The sequence below is a fragment of the Gambusia affinis genome, linkage group LG06 (genome assembly GCF_019740435.1).
Source record: "Gambusia affinis linkage group LG06, SWU_Gaff_1.0, whole genome shotgun sequence".
NCBI classification, from domain to species: domain Eukaryota; kingdom Metazoa; phylum Chordata; class Actinopteri; order Cyprinodontiformes; family Poeciliidae; genus Gambusia; species Gambusia affinis.
Window position 1 is genome coordinate 24,403,168 of NC_057873.1, and position 21,387 is coordinate 24,424,554.

Below are 21,387 nucleotides of genomic sequence, written 5' to 3' on the forward strand. Positions count from 1 at the left end.
TAAAAGAAAATATATACAAATTTTGCTTGTCTTACTGGTCTGTTGCTGCCTCTGGAGATTGAGTTGAATTTTGACAAACACACCCCCGTAACGTATAAAGCCCTGACAAGACGAGCAGATCTGACATCTAACAGAGAGGAACCATGCTGCCGCTCAGGTTGCTCCTAATCTCTGTACTAACAAGAACAGGAAGGACTGGATGTCGACTGCTAGGAGGAACACAACAGCCTGAATTAGCACAGGATGGGGATCTCATCATTGGAGGCATTTTTTCATTTCGCACAGGCCAGAATTATTTTACCGACACTTTTCAGTCAATTCCAGGCCTCCGAAAATGCAACGAGTATGACTAGGCTTGTATTTCAGTTCACATTGCTTTAATAATTACGTTATTACTGTCTTTTTGTTAAAATGGTTCATGACGTCATGCATGTTTTATTTTACATGTACGTTGTTGTGACTTAGATTTCAAATTGTGTTGTATGTTTCCAGTTTCAACTTCAGAGAATTCAAATTTGCCCAAACAATGATCTTTGCTATAAATGAGATCAACAAAAACCCTGAAATGCTTTCCGGTGTGAGGCTCGGCTACAAGATCTATGACAACTGTGGGACGATGGACATACTGAGGGCTGCGTTGGCGCTGGTGAGTGGGCTCCAAGAGGACGTCGGTGATGTCGGCTGCTCGGACACGGAGGCGGTGCGGGCTATCCTAGGTCATTCAGGATCAAGTCCAACCATTGCTTTTTCACAGATTGTAGGAAGATTTCAGATACCTGTGGTAAGTTACAGACGAGAGGTCGACGAACTACCAGTGAAGTGTTGAGGCATTCTCTTAGTATTCCAATTGGTGAATTAGTTTCTACAACAATCTCTGGAATGCTAATGTAAGGTGTTTTGTTGTCCTGTAATAGATCAGCCATTTTGCAACTTGTGCCTGCCTGAGCAATAGGAGAGAACATCCAACTTTTTTCAGAACGATTCCCAGCGACTACTACCAAAGCAAAGCTCTGGCAAAGCTGGTCAGGCATTTTGGGTGGACGTGGGTTGGGACAATAGCTGCGGATAATGAATATGGCTTGGAGGGAATTGCGGCATTCATCCAAGCTGCAGAAGAGTATGGGATCTGTGTAGAGTACTCTGAAGCGTTTTCATCTTCTGACCCACCCCACATCGTGCAGAGAATAACAGAAACCATTAAGCAGTCCACTTCAAAGGTCATCATGGCTTTTATGTCTCATAGGGAAATTAAAATACTTGCTTCCGAGTTGCACAAGCAGAACATCACAGGACTGCAGTGGATTGGCAGTGATGCGTGGATCACAGATTCGTCCCTCGCAGATGGCGAAGGACACACCGTCCTGCTGGGGTCACTTGGCTTCACTGTGCCCAAAGCTAAAATCCCTGGTCTGGAAGAGCACTTGAAGCAGCTCCACCCTTCACAGTTCCCCAACAGCCAGTTTGTCAAAGATTTCTGGGAAGAAGTGTTTGATTGTTCTCTAAGTGATACCGTGAACTCAGGAAGACGGCCCTGTAGTGGCACCGAGAGCTTGCAGACTGTTGAATCCCACTTCACCGATGTGTCTGAGCTCAGATTTACCAATAATGTCTACAAGTCCGTTTTTGCAGTAGCTCATGCACTTGACCTCATAATTAAATGTGACGGTAACGGAGCCCCCTCGTCCAGTAGGAGCTGTTTTGACTCCAAACACATGCAGCCGTGGCAGGTGAGAAACTCAGTTTATTGTTAAGTAGGGGTGTCTATGATTTCATTTGAATTTGTGTCTTTTGCAGATTTTGCAAAGCCTCCAAAGAGTAAATTTCACCACTGTGAATGGGCAAAGAGTTTATTTCGACAGAAATGGAGACTCACCAGCAAGATATGAACTTGTAAATTTACAAATTACAACAAGAGGGATCATGGAAGGAGAAACTGTTGGCATTTATGATGCTTCTTTCCCAGATGACCAACAGTTCATCATGAACAACATCTCTGTGGTCTGGGCACATGGCTTGTTAGAGGTAACGAAATTTTTTGTTGTTGTTTCAATCAATTTTAAAGGACATGCTCACTTTTTTGTGAAATACAATATGATGTTGCAATTATCTTTCTGTCAAGGCGCCTGTGTCAGAGTGCAGTAAGAAATGTCTCCCTGGAACTTATAAGGTCCTCCAGAAAGGGAAACCAATCTGCTGCCACGGCTGCATACCTTGTCCAGCAGGCGAAATTACAAATTTAACCGGTAATCTTACAGTGTACAGATTCAGTCTTTTGATTCAAGCATTTACTGGATGTCCCCCCCACTTTGTTTTACAGAATCATTTCAGTGTTTTAAATGCCCTCCGGAGTACTGGTCCAATAACCAAAGAGATTCCTGCGTCCCAAAACCAGTTGAGTTTCTGTCGTACAATGAAATCCTGGGGATGGTGTTGGCGATGTGTTCGCTCCTTGGAATCTTCTTGACTGCGATCGCTACGCTGATCTTCTTCACCCACAAAGAGACTCCAATAGTACGAGCCAACAACTCAGAGCTGAGCTTCCTGCTGCTCGTCTCCTTGACTCTCTGCTTCCTGTGCTCTCTCACCTTCATCGGCCGCCCCACCGAGTGGTCCTGCATGCTGCGGCACACGGCATTCGGCATGACCTTTGTCCTCTGCATTTCCTGTGTTCTCGGGAAAACCATGGTGGTTTTAATCGCCTTCAGGGCTACTCGTCCAGGCAGCAACATAATGAAATGGTTTGGACCAGCGCAGCAGAGACTCAGTGTGTTAGCCTTCACTCTCATACAAGTTTTGATATGCCTACTTTGGTTAACTACAAGTCCTCCGTTCCCCTTCATGAATTTTGTGCTGTTTGAGGAGAGAATCGTTCTACAGTGCGATCTCGGTTCAGCCATCGGGTTCTATGCTGTTTTAGGGTACATAGGGTTTTTGGCCGGTTTATGTTTTGTGCTTGCGTTTTTGGCTCGAAAGCTGCCTGATAACTTTAATGAGGCTAAGTTTATTACCTTTAGCATGTTGATCTTCACCTCAGTCTGGATCACATTTATCCCAGCATACGTCAGCTCTCCTGGTAAGCTAAGCGACGCTGTGGAAATATTTGCTATTCTTGCCTCTGCTTATGGAGTCCTGTTTTGCATTTTTCTGCCAAAATGCTGGATAATATTGTTCAGACCCGAACAGAATACCAAGAAACATATTATGGGAAAGACTGTCAAAACGGATATCCAATATTAACAGGTTCTTACTGACAAACTGCTCAAGAAAAAAGTTTTTTTTTTTTTTTATGTTGTGCTGTCATGGTAATAAAACTGTAACATAAAGTTGTGATTTTACTGGTATCTGTTGTGGTGGAAATGTTTATTCTTTTATACTAGTTATAAAAAAGTTGAAATAATTATATCAAAAAACACAGAGAGGGTTTTTTATTTTATTAGAATCATGTAAAAAATATTTATTGTACTTTTTAGAAAATAAAAGAAAATCAATGAAAAAAAGAATATATCCTTCCCCACAGTGGAGTAATGTAGGTACAACAGCAGCAAACTGGAAGGTATTGTAGATTTACACAAAGAAAAAAAGTTATATAAAACGATAAGAACTATGTATAAACATAATTAAGAATTATATACTCTAGTGAGGGCAAAATTACAAAAAAAAACTCTGTGAAGTCATTAAAAAATAGCTTACTCTGGTCCAAAGAAATGGGGAACTGAGTAGGATAATATAATTTCATAATAATTTCATATATCAATTTAAAGTAACACAGACTTGTAGTGATAAAACATCATTTACTTTAAAATGTGTACTTTTTACAACCTAAAATATTCTGCAATAATCAAAATTGTCTTTGTGGCAACTGGGGCAAAAGGGAAACATGGACAAGAACATATTTCTGCTACATGCCATCTGTGATTGGCCTTTTTTTTAGCCTTTTTATTTCCACTCTTTTAAAAACTTGCAATAAATGTACTCTATCTGACTTCCTCAGTCAGGACTTTGCCTCCCTTTGGCTGAGGTCTGACAAATTTCCATTTTGTTTTAAACTTCCTGTTGACACTGAAGATAAGAAACTAGGAAGGAAACTCCAATTTTACACAGACAATGCCAGATGTGTTGTGATGTAAAATTAAATGAATATCTCTAAGAAGAGTTATTTTAGTATTTCAAACTCAGATTACAGCATTCACTTGAACAATAAAATGACTCTGAAAGTTGACCTTCAATGCGTTTGGCCTTAAAGTTGGGCCATTTTGTAGCTAATACTTATGCACTGGAACAATACAACAGGAAACAATATCACTAAAAATAAACAACCGGGGCGTGCTCCGGTGGCGTAGAGGGTAGCGCGCCCCACGTTTGGAGGCCTTCAGTCCTCGACGCGGCCGTCGCGGGTTCGATTCCCGGACCCGACGACATTTGCCGCATGTCTTCCCCGCTCTCCATCCCCCTTTCTTGTCAGCCTACTATGAAAAAAGGGACACTAGAGCCCATAAAAAAGGAACCCCTGGCGGGGAAAAAAAAAATTAAAAATTTAAAAATACACAACCGGACCCTGGGAAACAGACACCTTACTCTCCCCGCCAACTTGCACACATGATCACACACAAACAGAGGAAAAACAGTGCAAAGTAAATAAGTTCCCATCTGTCCGACACAAGGCTTTATTACCCAGGAGTTTTCTCTAATAAGACAGAGCAGCTGCAGCGGGGTGACAAACAGCACACACCCGGGATTAAAACACGGCAATATGTTGCTTTGTTCTTGTACACAACAAGCTGAACAACAGGTGGCATGTTGCTTCAAGCAGAAAAATAAGGTGGTTGTTAATTAGCAACTCTGTCACAATAACCAATCAATGGTTCTTCATTAAGTGAACATGTTTTGATATAGTTCTTTTTTTTATGTTAGCTGTTTGTTTTTCTATGAAGTCTTACTTTGCTGTACTGCTGCTAAATGTAACTTTTTTAGTGTAGAAGTTCAAAGTTTTCTAACTTTTGGAGTTCTCCGAACATTACATGACAGCTTTTCAATGTCACACTGCGTACAAATGTTTTACCATTCAGGGAAGAAGAAACCGATCATTTTGGACGAGTTTCAGTACACCATGGAAAATGTCACCTGTCCATCACAGGGCGGAGAGTTTCACAAACAGACATGTACAATAACTCACACTGGATTCAGTGGTGGCCATTATGTTACTGTACAGTACAGAGCATTTTTTTTTAAAAACCAAGGCATCTGAAGGGTACCCACTGTTTCACAAGACCCACTGATTTAGTAGACATGTACTTCGTTTGCTTTAGCAACAGAAAATAAAAATGTTTCTAAAGAGATCACTGCAGAATTGGAATAGCAAAGAACAACAAATCTCATATTTCTTACACTGTAAAGAGACACAAACACAGAGGGGGTGGAGGGTAGATGAGAGGTAACAAACCATCCATCTGTGAACAAGGAGCCATGTAGTCACAAACAATGCCACATTTGTTTGTGGAGGTTTCCAGTAGTAAGTGTCTAAATCAGAGAAACTGTGTTCAGGTAAGTGAACGAAATGAGCAAATTGAACAGGAGGATACAGCACATTTTGTGCTTTATTTAACTCCAGATAGTAACAAAATGTATCTTTGGATTTTGTAGTTCATTATTTAATATTAAAATGATAAATCATCAAATAATTTATTTCCACGACCTCTTCACTTCTTCACCCTAAACTCTACCGTCCCATCTGGCCAAAATAAAATACAAACCACTGCAGAGTTCTTACAATAATTGCCTCGCTTTGCACTGCACCTCATTAAAAATACTAATACCTTTTAAATCTATTTAAAATGTTTTGTCATTTTAGAATGACAAACTTCATTGTATTTTAGGTTATATTAGATATACCAACATAAAACCGCACATAATTTATTTACAAACTTACTTCAGAAAGATGTGCTATTTTTTATTTTCTTTTGTCCCTCTTTTATCTATTACAATGTAAATAGCATCCACCTGTGTGTAATTTAGTTTGTATAAAAGCATCTGTTCCACGAAGGCCTCACTGGTTTGATAGAGAACATTAGTGATCAAACAGCATCATGGTGGCTGGATAACATTATGTCTGGAGGGAAAACAACATGCTACACCACTCAAAGAGCAGCATGTTCAAAAATGCTTCATTCATCCCAAAGAGAAATTAAATGTTGTTCTAACTCATATGAGTCACGTATCTTCAGTTGTATGTTGGTGATGCTGTGGGCGATGACGGATCTAAGATAGCAGTCAGTCTTCCAACAAAGCTGAAGAGTCCTCTGACTGAAGACTGTTGCTGTATGACAGATCATGACTGTCATGATCAAAAAAAAATAAATCCTTCCAGCTCCATAGTATCCAAAATCAGACAGAGTAATTCTCCAAACGTGCAACGGCTCAATAACAAATAAAAAGAAAAATGTGGAGCTACTCCAACATGCTGCCAGGATTCTATAAATCTGTTATCTGATATATTTTTATCATCGATTCTAGAAATCATCTGCTGGTGATACTCTTGTTCAGCAGGGACAGGAAGGACACCGGGAACTGGATGAAGCTGAATACAGAGCAGCCTTGGAAGAAAACACATTAGTAGCAGCGCGACTTGCTACAGGGGCACAGATTCACTTTTCAGCTTGGCTGAAATGTTACATTTATTGCCAGAAATACGTTAGTTAATATTAAAGAATTTTCATATGTTAGAATAGCCAAGCTAAAATCCAGATCTTAATGAAATTGATTATCTTCCTTCAAAAATAAAAAATAAATCCTACTTTAATCTCTCTTTTATAATTTTACTAAAACAAAATACGTGCTGAACATTATCTGAGGAGACAATGGGAAAAACTTTGTTTTGTAGAAAGTGTCAAAAGTGCTTACATGCCCAGTTTGTTGCTTATCAAAACACCAATAAAAGTGACTTCTGCACCTGTACTTTTAAATAAAACTGAGATGATTTGTATAGGACAATCCCATAACTCTTGCAATTGTGACTAATGTTCATACATTGTAATCTTTACACCTTAATCAACTTAATGCAAAATAAAATTTGCATGTTCCACTGAGAGTGGTCCAACAAGTTGCCTCCTACACCACAGACGCTTTAAGAAGACATCTTTGCATCCAACACAAACGCTACAGGCGAACCTCTGCGATGACAACGTTCACATTTGGCTTCTTAACTCTCTGTACATGGATAATATCATCTGGCACCTGGTCTGGCCTGGACCAGCCGACCGAATTTCGCCAGGATGAACAAAACGAGGCTTTAAGCATATCATGTAAACGTTCTGTCCTCCACGTCAGTAACAAAACAAAACCAACTTTGGCATTTAAGGGGTAAGTAACTTGCAGGTAGAATTGCTAACTTTTCTCTTCACTTGCAGCTTTCCTGTTGACATGCACAACCATGTTAGCAATCTGAATACCCAGGTGTGTATTTTTTCCACATATTTAGGTCCAATTTGGCAGTAATTTAATGAAATCCCCTGCAGGGAATCAGCTAAAACGAAGAAGGTCTTCACACTGCATTAGAAAGCCCCTCCAAAGACAATTAGATAATCTCCTGAGAAGATAAGCAGGAGAATGGAATTTAAGTACATTTATTGTAATTATAAACAGAAATCCCTGCTGTGTGATCAAGGTTTTGATGTGCAATCACATTTCATGATGATGCTGCAGTACATGATTTTCACGTGAAAAGCAGAATGCCGGAGGTTATATAATAAAAATGTTTGTGATTTTAGATCTTCTGAAAGGGTTGTGGCCTTCCATGCGATCTTGGCTTTTGAGAGAGGCGCGGTGTCCTTGTTATGCGTGCTCCATGATTCATGGTTGCATCTGTTGCACAATGTGAATGAAACAGAGGAAAAGAGAGGAATGTGTAAATGTGAGGTTCTACAGTTTGAGGTGCATTTTCTCTCTAAGACAGTTTGTCTTTTGCATAAGATGGAGGTGAGTGCAACATCTACATTATTCTAAGATTAGAAAAATATCAACTCATGGTTTGACATGTGACATGAAATCATACACCTGATCAAGTTGATGTAATGTTACATTGATTTCTCACTTTGATTTTTTTTTATTTTTCACCTTTTTGCAACTCTTTTCAGGCAAAAATCAGGTCAGAGCACACACTTAATGACAGAAATGTCTGTTGTTTTTCTCATCAGGTGGAAGCAGCCATTCGGTGTGCCCAAACCACCAGCTTTGTTCAACTGCATCATTGGAGAACGGTTTATAGTTTTAACATTTTCAAGGAGGGTAATCCTAAAAGCAACATTCTACAGGATTCTATGTGTGCAGATTTTAAAACTGGATTGCTGAATTGCCAAATCCTTAAATTGTGCGCTGTGTCCTCTGATGTATCAGACAGAGTTTGCCAGAGAGTCTGCTGTTGTAAGGTGTGTTTATGGACCTTTTCATCTTCCTCTTAGCAGTACTCATGGCTGTCTAAATGTATTCAAGTAGTTCTGAATAACAATTAGGAAGGACTAAATAACTTGTCTGTTGCTGCAAAAACACAAAAACAAGTTTGTTCAACTAGATTCTAGTGCAGTACACTTCACATCAGACAAAACTGACATACAAACAACTTTTTGGCAAGAAATAAGAACTTGTTTCAGTTTTGTTCCATAATATTGATGAAAAGGTTCTAGTTATAAGTTAAATAAATAATCTGTTAGAAATATGTTTTGTCTACATGAACGTATTATTGACTTAACAGAAGCTCATATATCTTGCTGAAAAGTTTCTTGTGTGCTAGTTTGGTCTTATTTCAAGTGTATAAACATACTTGCACTGGAAAATTTATCAAAATACAGTGTGTGTATGCAGTGTGTGTATGAGTGACATTCTTATATTTCTTTTCCAGATTTTTTCAATGTTATTTCCAGCATCCTGCTCAAAAGAAGCATGCATGCTCCAAGAAGGTAATATTGTTTTTCCTCTAACTGATCCTGTTTTTCACTTTTCCTTGCATCTGCCTAACAACCTTGCGACTTTTTCTCTTCTGCAGAAATGTGCAGCTTTCATGTTTGCACAAAAACATGGAATGTACATTCAGTCTGCAGCAGATGTGTGGGAAGATTTTTCCTGGCCACAGGCCTTTTGGTGCTAATCTACACAAACAGACTCAAAACAAACTCTGCTGCATCTGCGCCTGACAGCAACGCCACGGTGGGGATGCTGCTCACCACAGCAATGCGTCGTTCCTCTGACTGGTTCGTGACGGCTTTCCACCTCGTTTGTGTTCTAGCAAAAACTATTAATGTTTTAATTGTTTGCAAGGCTGTGCATCTGGTCCTAAACAGATTTTTAAATTTATGCCTGAAGTCAATGCCCAGACCTGTCACTGTGTTGATTTTTTTGATGACTTTTAACGTTACTTTGCTAAATAGAAACTTGAGACACGGGTTTTTAGACGTCAGTATGGAGGGTAGAGTGGAATCAGCACTAAGACCACTAAGGGTTGTTTTAGCACAGTTTGAGTTTCTGGCTTCTTTGTATTGTTTGTTTGCCCTGCTTCCCTTCTTGCTTCAATTCATCCTCACTAAGCTGAACTGTTCACATGTCCTTCTTCATCTCCAGCTGGTGACACACCCACAAAGATTACAAACACCAAGAAAGTATGTGCTTTTTGTAAGAATATACAGGTTTATTTAATTCCTAAGCCAATTTCCAGTTATTCTACTGAATCAATAAATATTGAAATTGAAATAATAAATTGATTTCTTTTTCCTTTTTTTGCTTTTTCATTTTGTGTTTCAAGCATTCACAGTGCTGTGAAAAAGTATTTCACTCCTCCCGTTTACTGGTTTTCTCGTACATTCATATTTTAGATTATCAACTATATTTTATGTTGGTATTTGGGTATTCTGAGCAGAAGAAAAAATCAGTTTTAAAATTCTGATTCAGTGAATAAGAGAAAAATAGATTGAAGTTTTCAGTAAAACCAGACTGCTGCAGGGGGACAAGTTGGAGTTGTCCTGAGACACCACTGAGACTCTCCCCCTTTGCAAAGGCTGAAGTGACACTACTCTCTGTGTGGTTCTTTATATGTACAGCTTAACATACCCAACAAGGTTCATCTGTGGTTCTATTAATTAGTCCTGCAGATGCAAATCAGTCCCAGACCATTATACTCCCACCGCCATGTTTGACTGTCAGAAATGCAGTAATTCCTGGAGGATTTTCTGAAATCCTGCATTCATTTCACATCACACACACTCCAGAAAGTAATTGTTCTACTCTGTAAGTCTACAAAATATGTCAATGGAATCATCAACGTGATTTTGGACAAATGTCATACATGTAGTTTTGTCTTCTTGAAAACATATCATGGCTTACAAATATTATACAAAGCTAATTTGAGGAATTCAAGTTGGAGGCATAATGTATTTTGAAGCAACCACTTCAGTACACTGTTCCTCAGTGCACATTGGCATAACGGTAAAGTCAAAGGTAATCAGCCTTTGACTTTTTAAGGAAAACAGTTTGTGGGTCCCCAGAAGACAAGATCTGATCAGGATTCAAAAATGTTTTATGTTACATTGAGAATGTCTGAAATCAACGTATCTCATCTGGATGGCGTGAGAGACACAATACAACGTAATGCGTAGCTATGACACAGAATAAAAGTTTAAAGTCACAGTTTAAATGGTTTTAATTTCATAGTTTAATTTGTTTTCTATAGATACAAATCTAGCATAACATTAAGCATGATATCAGTGGCTTAGATCAGGTTTGTGAAACTCCACTAGAGAAGGCCCCAGAATCTTAAACATAGACTATATTGTGAGTGGCTTTAAAATCACAGCACCATGCATTTTAAAGGATTTTTTTAAATGCATGGTGCATAAATCCTTGCATTCATAAACTTCCATAAACTTCAATCCATAAAGTTTATGGATTGAAGTTTATGGATTAATCCATAAACTTAAAAAAACCCAAAAAAAACCCACCTTTCCTTAAACTGGAAATTTGAATTAGATTTTTTTCCAGTATCACAAAAAGTATTTTCAGTATCACAAACAATATACCGTATTTTTCGGACTACAAGCTGCTACTTTTTCCCCACGCTTTTGAACCATGCGGCTTATAGCCCGGTGCGGCTTTTCTGTGTTTTTTTTCTTCAACCACCAGGGGGCTCTTTAGCAGGAAGTGAATCATTGGAAGTCAAAATTGGAAATCAAAGAAGAAAGTGCTCATTTTCATTTAGAACAAGCACATGCTAGCAGCAGGCATGACGAGGAAATTTATCCAGACTCATATGATCAATTAAATGATTAAATGTGTAAGTGCGGCTCAAAGTGTGCTCTATAGTCTGGAAAATACGGTATGTCAATCATATTTATATACAATTGTACACAGCTGTGCCTCCAATTACCTCAATAGTCATCTGGACTTTCCCCCATTGTTTTAATAGATAATGATAATACTGCATGGAAACTTGTGATTTTGAACATATTAATTAATAAAAAAAATGAATTCACCTTTTGAATCCTCATTGTGGCATTTAGCATATAGAAATAATTTTGGTCATTCTCATAACTGACGTAAAATAGGAAGTGTCTAGTCCAATTTAATTTTGAAGACTGAGAAATAAAAGGTGTGCGTTTTTATTTCAACTTCATTCAATGAATCAATCAATCCATGAAGTTTATTTCTATAGCACATTTCAGCAACAAGGCAGGTCAAAATGCTTTACATCATAAAATCACAAGAAAACAAAGTCATAGAAGACACCACACAATCAACAATAGAGAAAAGCAGTAAACATCACATTTTGCTAAGTGCCATTGTTACCCATCAAAATGTTGGTCAATGTTTTATCTAATATGGTTCAAGAGCAACTTTAAACAGGTGGGGTTTAGTCTAGATTTAAAGGAGGTCAGTGTTTCAGTTGTTTTACAGTTTTCTAGAAGTTTGTTCCAGATTTGTGGTGCATAGGAGATAAATGCTGTTTCTCCATGTTTGGTATTTTAAAGCCTGTTCTCTGAGCTACAAGGAGCCACTGTAGGGACTTTAGAAGAGAGGTGATGTGAATTATCTTCCTGTCTTTATGTGGCTCTGAAGGTTCAGGTTAGGGTCCATCACTGCACCCTGATTTCAGGCTGATCGCTGGTTTCTATCTGTAATAACTGAGCTGTGTGCTGACTCTAAGTATATTAAAAATATGAAGTGCTTTAGATGTCTTTCATTAAGGCAGTCACAATAAATGTAATATTGCTTATCCTTCACAATAAATGCCATTTAAAATATAATCACATGAATATAATCCATGCTAACAATCACAGTTGTAAACATGTATTTATATGCATTTATTTTCCCTATCTGCTGCTAAAACACAAAATTATGTCTGTCAAACTATCCTGATAAAAAATGGGATAACTGCACTTGTTTACAACAATGCAGAGTGTCAAACACTTCTGTGTCAGTGATGCCAGGACAGTAGTGGAGGTCTTGTGAGAATCCCTGATGTGTGTTTTCCGCCTGGGGACATTTCTCTCACTGTGGAAGCAAACTATAAAGGTCAGCTCTCAGGTCAGTGGCGCTTCGGCAGAGAGGAGGGTGGTTTAGCATGGCTTTGATCATCATCCTCTTCCTTACTCTGCTTGCAGGAACAAAGCCAGAAAACCAGACATGCAAAGTGATCGAAAAGGCAGAATTAATGGAGTTTTCCAAAGACGGAGATCTGAATATTGCGGGAGTTTTCTCTATAACAAGTACAAGAACATTGGTAGATAACGACTACCAGGCAGTTCCATACTCTTACTGCAAAGGGTTAGTCAATGCTAAATATGGGAAGTATATGTTGTGTGTGCAGCTGTTTTTATGCCGTTGTGATGACTGGTTAAATTCTCAATGTTTATGTGTGGCTCCTCATCCTGTGTTCGTAGATATAACCACAGGGAGCTGAAGTTTGCCAGAACAATGATTTTTACTGTGGAGGAGATCAATAGGGATCCTTCCCTCCTCCCTGGATTAAGGCTGGGTTACAAGATCTACAATGGATGTGGGACTGAAAACCTGATTCGAGCAGCTGTTGAAGCCATAAATGGAAATGATCCACTGGTCTGCGGCGGTCAGACGTTGGCTGTCTTAGGTCATTCAGCCTCTGGTGTGAGTAACGACATAAACACCATTATCAGTGCAGTGTCCGTGCCACAGGTGAGAAGAATTGTTCACCTTTTCAATTGAAATGCAAACTTGTTGATTATTATTATTTTTTCTTTCCCTTCAAGATCAGTCACCTGTCTACATGCGCTTGCTTAAGTGACAAACTTCGATACCCAACGTTCTTCAGAACCGTACCAAGTGACAAATTTCAGATCACAGCTCTGGTGCAGCTCATGAAACACTTTGACTGGCGATGGGTGGGGATAATTAATTCTGTCGGTACGTACGCGGAAGAAGGTGCATCTGAATTTGTTAAAGAAGCACAAAAGGAAGGCATATGTGTGGAATACACGATGGTTTACCTGGAAGCATCAGGTTCAAGGTTAAGAACAATAATAGAGACTCTGAAGGAGTCCTCATCCAAGGTGGTGTTAATGTTTATGCCCCTGTCTCACGCCAAAGCATTTCTTTCTCATATGGAGGAGTGTAACATAACTGGAAAGCAGTGGGTTGGCAGTGAATCTTGGATCTCAGCTAAATACCTTGCTTCTGCAGAGAGAAAGCACATTTTGCATGGGGCAATAGGCTATGCCATTCCGGAGGCATCCATACCAGGCCTTGGAGAATTCCTCCTTAGCTTGAAACCGTCTGATGAACCACACAGTGCTCTAATTAAAATGATCTGGGAGGAGTTCTTTGATTGCAGCTTCACCCCATCAAATACCTCCACCTTGTGTACCGGCGCAGAAGATCTGCGGACCATCTTGAGTGACTACACAGACGTGGCAAAATTCAGAGAAGAAAATAATGTTTACACAGCTGTTTATTCTGTAGCATTTGCTCTGCATCTGCTTTTGCAGTGCAAAAACGGCTTAAACCCCACAATGGGAAATCCGTGCCTGACCAAGGATGAAGTCCAGCCTAAGTTAGTAAGTTTCAAGGACATATTCTGATGAAGATCCTAATTCATTACATGTTTTGGAAGGGAGTGCTTGTGTAATTTGTAAAATTGTCTCTCTGAAGGTGTTTGATGCCATGAAGCGTATAAACTTCACCACTAAAAATGGGGCCAGAGTTTTCTTTGATGAAAACGGTGACTCTATTGCCAAGTATGACCTTGTGAACTGGCAGATGAAAGAGGACGGTTCAGCAGACGTAGTCATCATTGGCCAGTTCGACAATTCCTTACCAGAGGGGAAGAAACTGAAACTAAAAGACAACGCAAAAATAGTTTGGGGCGGCTATAGTAATGTGGTAACTATGCAAAACTTTGTCACGATGTTGGGTAATTTGAACATTTTTAATTTACTCTGAAGTTTCTTGCGTTTCCTGTTTTAATGTAATCAGGTGGTGAGGTCTGTCTGCAGAGAACCGTGTCCACCAGGGACTCGAAAGGCAGTAAACAAGAACAAGCCTGTGTGCTGCTTTGATTGTTTTCAATGTTCTGAAGGAACAATTAGTAATAAGACAAGTGAGTGGGAACTTTAACAAGCAGCCTTTTTTTTAAAAAAAAAAAAAAAAAAAAGAAAGAAAACAACAAACCTGTAAAACTATGTCTTGACATTGATTATGACATTGACTATGCTTATGTTTCTCTGGAATGTATTATTTCTTGCAGATTCTCTCGACTGCTCACCCTGTCCACCCGAAGTTTGGCCAAATGAGATGAGAGACAACTGCGTTCCAAAACCCACCGAATACCTCTCCTACTCGGAGACCACAGGGACACTTCTTACTGGTTTTGGCACCTTCGGTGTATTTTTATCCCTTCTCATAACAACAATATTTTTTACTCATAAAGAGACTCCCATTGTAAGAGCAAACAACTCTGAGCTGAGCTTCCTGCTTCTGTTTTCACTGAAACTGTGTTTCCTCTGCTCACTGACCTTCATTGGTCGGCCCACTCAGTGGTCTTGTATGCTTCGACACACCGCGTTCAGCATCACGTTCGTTCTCTGCATTTCGTGTGTTCTGGGGAAAACAATAGTGGTTCTGATGGCCTTCAGAGCGAGACGTCCAGGGAGCAATATGACAAAGTGGTTTGGACCCGCACAGCAGAGAGTCAGTGTTCTCATTTTGACTCTTGTTCAGGTTGTCATTTGTATAATTTGGCTAACAATTAACCCCCCTTTCCCAAAGAGGAACATGCAGTACTATAGAGACCGAATAATCTTAGAGTGTGCCCTGGGTTCAGCCGTTGGATTCTGGGCGGTGCTGGCTTATATTGGAATACTTGCTACCTTATGCTTTGTTCTTGCTTTTCTTGCTAGAAAACTACCAGATAGCTTCAATGAAGCCAAGCTAATCACATTTAGCATGCTGATATTCTGTGCAGTCTGGATCACCTTCATCCCAGCTTATGTCAGCTCTCCTGGAAAGTTTACTGTGGCTGTGGAGATATTTGCTATACTGGCCTCCAGTTTTGGTTTGCTGCTTTGTATTTTTGCTCCAAAATGCTATATTATTCTACTGAGGCCAGAGCAAAACTCGAAAAAGCAAATAATGGGTAAGATGTAAACACTTTAACTTGTAATAGTCATAGATTTTTCTAAAACAAAGTGTCTTGATGCGGTAGAGTTATTCACAAATGTTACATACGCTAATTTAAGTAGAAATGTCCAGAGTTGGTTCATTAATCAGTATTTAGTCTGAGCTTAAATAGTAAGCATTGTCTTGTCCTTTGTATTTCTGCGTTTCCAGCTGTTGGTGTTCATCAAGTATGTTTTAATAAAATTGTTTTTTGTTCGTTTATTTTTTGGAAAAAAAAATTCACAGATTTTATTGTTTTGGTTTTCAAATAGCTTTAATGAAATTCAAATGAAATATTTCAACTTGAGCACTAAGCAAAGAAAATGCATGAACAGATAAAAGTGATTGATTCTTACATAATTATAACCTTCTTAGATTCTGAAGTTTAAATAATGCATGATAACCAGAGTATTGAAGTATCCATCTATTATCTTCCAATTTGTTTAGATTCTGTATTAGCGCCTGCTAACGTTGTTAGCTCTAGCTAATGTAGAAAACAGGAAAGAACAAGTTGATCATGTTTGTTTCAACCGCTGTTTTGTGTCTGACCGTACTGGAAGATTTTGAAGGTGTTTGCCTTAATCCAGGCGTTTTGTGGGCATCAATCATCAGCCGCCACAACCATGAAATCCTTTTGTTTAAAGGCTCAAGTCCATTAAGTAACACTTTATTTGACCGGGTGTGCATAACATCTGTCATGAACCTGAAGGAGTCTTTATGAATGTCTATGACTGTTGTCATGAAGTGTCATTTGGTAAATCATGACAGTTTTAATGCAAAGTTGCATTAAAAGTCCATTAAAATTGCCAACTTTGAATTATTTGGTGAATAATGACAGTTTTAATGCAAATTTGGCATTTTCAATGGACTTTTAATGCAATGTTTAAGGCAACTTTGCATTAAAAGTTTAATTTACCAAATGGCACTTTGTAACAACAGTCATAGACATTCATAAAGACTCCTTTATGTTCATGACACGTGTTGTGTCATGATTATGGGAGAGTCAGTCTTATGCACACCCTGTCAAAGAAAGCATTACCGTCCATTTCAACCAACCCGCATTATCGGCCCGACATGTTGCACATTTGAAAAAAAAAGCCAACCTATAAAATATATCCAATTTCTTAAGTGATTTTTAGATCTCAAACATAACAACTGATAGAGTAATAGGAAATTTCCAACATGCTCAGGACAACATATTCAACTAACACTTTCTCTGTTTGAAGAGTGAATTTAAAAACAGCATAATAGATCAACTGGGACATATTTTGTTTTAAGAGAGTGAGCTATTTATAACGTGAATGATATTGAACTAAAGTCTGACTGTGCACCTTTTCTGTTTGTCGTTTTCTGAAAGTCCTTGATTATTAGGAGATTATGATTTTTGTTTAAATTACAGACCTATGACATTGTTTAATCAAACATGAGGGATGTTCCTGTCAGGAAAGCTTGATTTCAGAGATGATCTTCCAACTGAGGTACTCATAAAAGGAAGTATTCTTGTTCACAAAAGTTGTGTTAGGAGTTGTGTTCCTTAAAACTACTCATCCATTGTCTATTCCCACTGCACAACTTTAGCTAACATTTAAATTAGGCCAATGTGATTTTCACACATTTTCTGTTACCACAAACTATGAGCAGTATGAGGTGGCATCGGTTCAGAAATCACCTCCCTGTTCCGCTACCCACCAATCTGCAACTGCTTTGCCTTGTGGGAAACAAATTAACCCTCAGTGACGACACATTTTCCTACATCCGTCAGACCTTAAGAACATTTGTCGATCCAAACCTGGCAATGCAGCACAAACATGCGAAAAAGAGCTCTTGTGTATCTATGCTTTCTCTGCATCAACACAGGTTTTGGCTGTGAGCTCTTAGGTAATTTTGACATGCCAAGTTTGCTTAAAGAAGGCGACATAATGATTGGGGGAATTTTTCCAGTTTTCAACAAGGATGTCAGCAACATTGCTGCATTTGATGGGAAACCTCCTCCTCCTGTGATGTGTGCTCTGTAAGTTTGACTATTTCTGTTTGTTCATTCCTACATTATGAGGTGATGACTGCCTTCTTTGCAGTAGCATCACATTCTTTTTATAGCGTGTAAAAAGTGGCCAAATATCTTTTCAGGTTTGACCTTCGGGCTTTTCGATGGGCACAAATGATGATATTTGCAATAGAAGAGATCAACACAGATCCTGCTCTCCTGCCTAACATCTCTCTGGGTTACAGGATTCTCAATTCCTGTTCGTCTCCTACAAATACTTTACGAGCTGCACTGACGCTGACAAGTAGTCACAATGAAAAAGAAACAGCTTCTGGCTGTTCTCCTGCTGTATCTGCGGTAATCGCGGAGGCCGGATCTTCTCAGTCCCTGGCGGTCGCTGGAATTATTGGACCTTTTCAAGTCCCAGTCGTAAGAGATAAAACAGTTTCTGAATCTGTCATCTATCGATAGAAGTCACATTGACTTTCCAATACTGCACTAAAACTAATGTTTTGGGTCCTTTTCCTAGGTGAGTTATTTCTCAACATGCGCCTGTCTCAGTGACAGAGCTAAATACCCAACTTTCTTTCGAACAATTCCCAGCGACTACTTCCAGGCCAAAGCCTTGGCAGCTCTGGTCAAGCACTTTGGTTGGGAGTGGATTGGAGCCATACAGTCAGACAACGACTATGGACGAAACGGGGTTCTGGCTTTTAAAGAGGAAGTTGAGAAGTTTGGGATTTGCATTGCTTTTGTTGGGACAGTTCTGCGAACACACCCTCAGGAAAAGATCCTGAAAGTTGTAGAGATGATCAAACAGTCAACCGTCAAAGTCATTCTGGCTTTTACACCTGAGGGTGACTTTTCTCCTTTGATGAGAGAGGTTGTGAAGCACAATATCACTGGAATTCAGTGGATCGCCAGTGAAGCATGGATAACAGCACCTCAGCCTTCAACCCCGGAAATGTACCGAGCTTTCGGCGGAGCGTTGGGATTTGTCGTTCAGAAGATGAACATCCCAAATCTATATCCATTTCTGATGAATATTAACCCTTACAGAAATCCAAGTGAGCCTTTTGTCAAGGATTTTTGGGAGGTAATGGTTGGCTGCAAACCTTCTTCAAATGTATCGGACACTGGAGCAGCGAAAATATGTGCAGGCAATGAGACGTTGATGGACTACACCCAGGATGCGTTCTTCAATGTCTCACAACTCAGAGTGACCTATAACGTGTACAAAGCTGTTCATGCTGTTGCACATGCTCTTCACCAGCTGGTGTTCTGCCAACCAGCAGGAGAAAACAATGTGAATCCATGTTTGAATGTTTCTGAAATTCATCCGAAAGAGGTGAGCAATTCTGCAAAAGAACTCCAACAGAGCTTCCTGTTAGGAAATGATTTTAAGTTTTAACATGACATTTTTTTCTTGTTCTTAGGTTACCCATCGTCTACAAAGAGTAAACTTCAGGAACCAGTTTGGAGATGATGTGTTTTTTGACGAGAACGGCAACCCTCCTGCTTCCTACGACGTCATAAACTGGCAGCTCAGAAACGGGCAGGTTCAGCATGTGACCCTGGGCCACTTTACATCCACTAAGAACGGAGAGTACACACTGAGAATACAGGAGGACAGAATAGTCTGGAGGACAGGAAGAAGTGTAACTATTTTCCTTTTTTTAGCATGAGTCTCAGAATTGATTTATATCACATTTATTATATGCTGTTACATAATCTTTCTTCTTTTTTTTCCCCACTTCAGGTTCCCACATCTCTGTGCTCTAATGTTTGTCCAACAGGGACGAGGAGAGCTCAAATCAGAGGGAAACCAGTCTGTTGCTTTGATTGCCTTCCATGTGCAGAAGGAACAATAACCAACTTTACAGGTAGACGAGAGTTTAAAAAAAACACATTTACATACATAGTACTTCATAGATACAAAGTCTAATGTGTCTTTTTGGTTCATTTTGGTTGCTAAAAATGTATTCTATTTTATTTGAAACTTGTGTTCCCTTTTTCTTTTTCCCCCACCCTTAACAGGTGCAACAGAGTGCACAGCCTGTCCACAGGACCGCTGGTCCAATGATAAACGAAACGAGTGCATTCCAAAGACGGTGGAGTTCCTGGCGTATCATGAGCCCATGGGAGTGGCGCTCACAGTCGTGGCCTTGCTAGGCGCCTCTCTGTCTCTGCTCACGATGATGGTTTTCATCCGCTACAGAGAAACTCCTGTAATAAAAGCCAGCAACTCCGAGCTGAGCTTCTTCTTGCTGCTTTCTCTCTTCCTGTGCTTTCTCTGCCCTCTGACCTTCATCGGCAGACCCACAGTCTGGACCTGCATGCTGCGCCACACCGCTTTCGGAGTGACATTCGCACTTTGCATTTCCTGCATTCTGGGAAAAACCATTGTGGTTGTAACCGCCTTCAAAGCCACACATCCCAGTAATAAAGTTGCAGTAAAGTTCGGTCCCACACAGCAACGGATCATCGTTTGCTCCTGCACTTTAATTCAAATAGTCATTTGCATATTGTGGCTGAAGTTAAATCCCCCCTTGCCAGATCGGGTTTTCAAAAACAGCAACAAGAAGATCGTGTTGGAATGTAACACGGGGTCAGAGGTCGCCTTCTATGTGGTTTTGGGCTACATAGGCTTTCTTGCAGTGGTGTGTTTGGTTCTTGCATTTTTAGCGAGAAAACTGCCTGATAACTTTAACGAAGCCAAGTTTATCACGTTCAGCATGCTGATATTCTGCGCCGTCTGGATCACGTTTATCCCAGCGTACGTCAGCTCTCCTGGAAAGTTCACAGTGGCTGTGGAGATATTTGCAATCCTGTCATCGGCATTTGGTTTATTAATAAGTATTTTTGCACCTAAATGTTACATAATCTTAATAAAGCCAGAGAAAAACACAAGGAAACATGTCATGGGGAAAAAATAATCACATTTTAAGATGAAATCAGTTATTTTGAAAACATTATCTACATTGGATCCATAGAGTCTAAAATAGCAGAATAAATAATGTTCATAGTGTATAGAAACAAAATGATAAATGCTTACTTGAGCGGTTAATCATGACACTCTTTTGTAAATTAAATCAGATTTTTAATTATGTGTTAAAATTGACTAAACCCAATTTTACTTTTATGTAAAATTACATTGTGTGTATCTTCTTCCTGTAAGGTAACTTTGCTTCTAACTGCACCACTGTGCAGCACTGATGCAGAAACATAAATGTGACACCGTTTCTTTTTTTAAACAGCTAATTACGACTTACTTTTTTCTATCTAGCTAATTTATCATACAACACATAATAAATTACAACTGATTTTGAAAAAGAATGACTTTAAAAAATCTTGCTAAGTATAAACAAACTTTTTCTCTACCAGAAAGAATAGATTTGTTGGATTTCTCGTCCGTGTTGGTTATCTAATGGTGAGTCGTTTTGGGACGTTGAAAACAGAAGTGAGGTCAAAATGCCTCAAAATGAGGAATTCATGTTGATCTCTCACAAATACACAGTTTAATTCTGTAGTTATCCTCCCCAAAACACTTTTTTTTTGTTTGTTTATTTGTCACACAGTGGTTCTGTGAGGTTCCCCAAAGACTGCTCAAATGTTACTTTAAAAAAAATATATTTTATCTTATCAACTCTTTGTTATGGTGATCACCATGTAAAGTGTCTGGAAGTGAAAATAAAAATGTGTGTGATGTAAGATGATGACGTGTCTTTGTTCGGACT

At 39.2% G+C, this 21,387-nt stretch overlaps 3 protein-coding genes across 3 annotated transcripts; all 3 read left to right on the plus strand.

The window, feature by feature from the left end:
* The first annotated feature begins 143 nt into the window (after positions 1 to 143).
* Positions 144 to 3,237, plus strand: LOC122832488 (extracellular calcium-sensing receptor-like). Its single transcript, XM_044119304.1, has 6 exons — positions 144 to 343; positions 493 to 781; positions 915 to 1,727; positions 1,795 to 2,022; positions 2,120 to 2,243; positions 2,318 to 3,237. Exons 1-6 carry the CDS (start codon positions 144 to 146, stop codon positions 3,235 to 3,237), a joined length of 2,574 nt encoding a protein of 857 aa, XP_043975239.1.
* Positions 3,238 to 12,598: 9,361 nt separating this feature from the next.
* On the plus strand, positions 12,599 to 15,654 carry LOC122833075 (extracellular calcium-sensing receptor-like). Its single transcript, XM_044120374.1, has 6 exons — positions 12,599 to 12,801; positions 12,918 to 13,188; positions 13,263 to 14,051; positions 14,161 to 14,388; positions 14,485 to 14,608; positions 14,756 to 15,654. Exons 1-6 carry the CDS (start codon positions 12,599 to 12,601, stop codon positions 15,652 to 15,654), a joined length of 2,514 nt encoding a protein of 837 aa, XP_043976309.1.
* A 1,931-nt stretch (positions 15,655 to 17,585) lies between these two features.
* Positions 17,586 to 20,586, plus strand: LOC122832489 (extracellular calcium-sensing receptor-like). Its single transcript, XM_044119305.1, has 6 exons — positions 17,586 to 17,677; positions 17,794 to 18,076; positions 18,180 to 18,752; positions 19,087 to 19,209; positions 19,410 to 19,533; positions 19,697 to 20,586. Exons 1-6 carry the CDS (start codon positions 17,586 to 17,588, stop codon positions 20,584 to 20,586), a joined length of 2,085 nt encoding a protein of 694 aa, XP_043975240.1.
* The last annotated feature ends 801 nt before the right edge of the window (positions 20,587 to 21,387 follow it).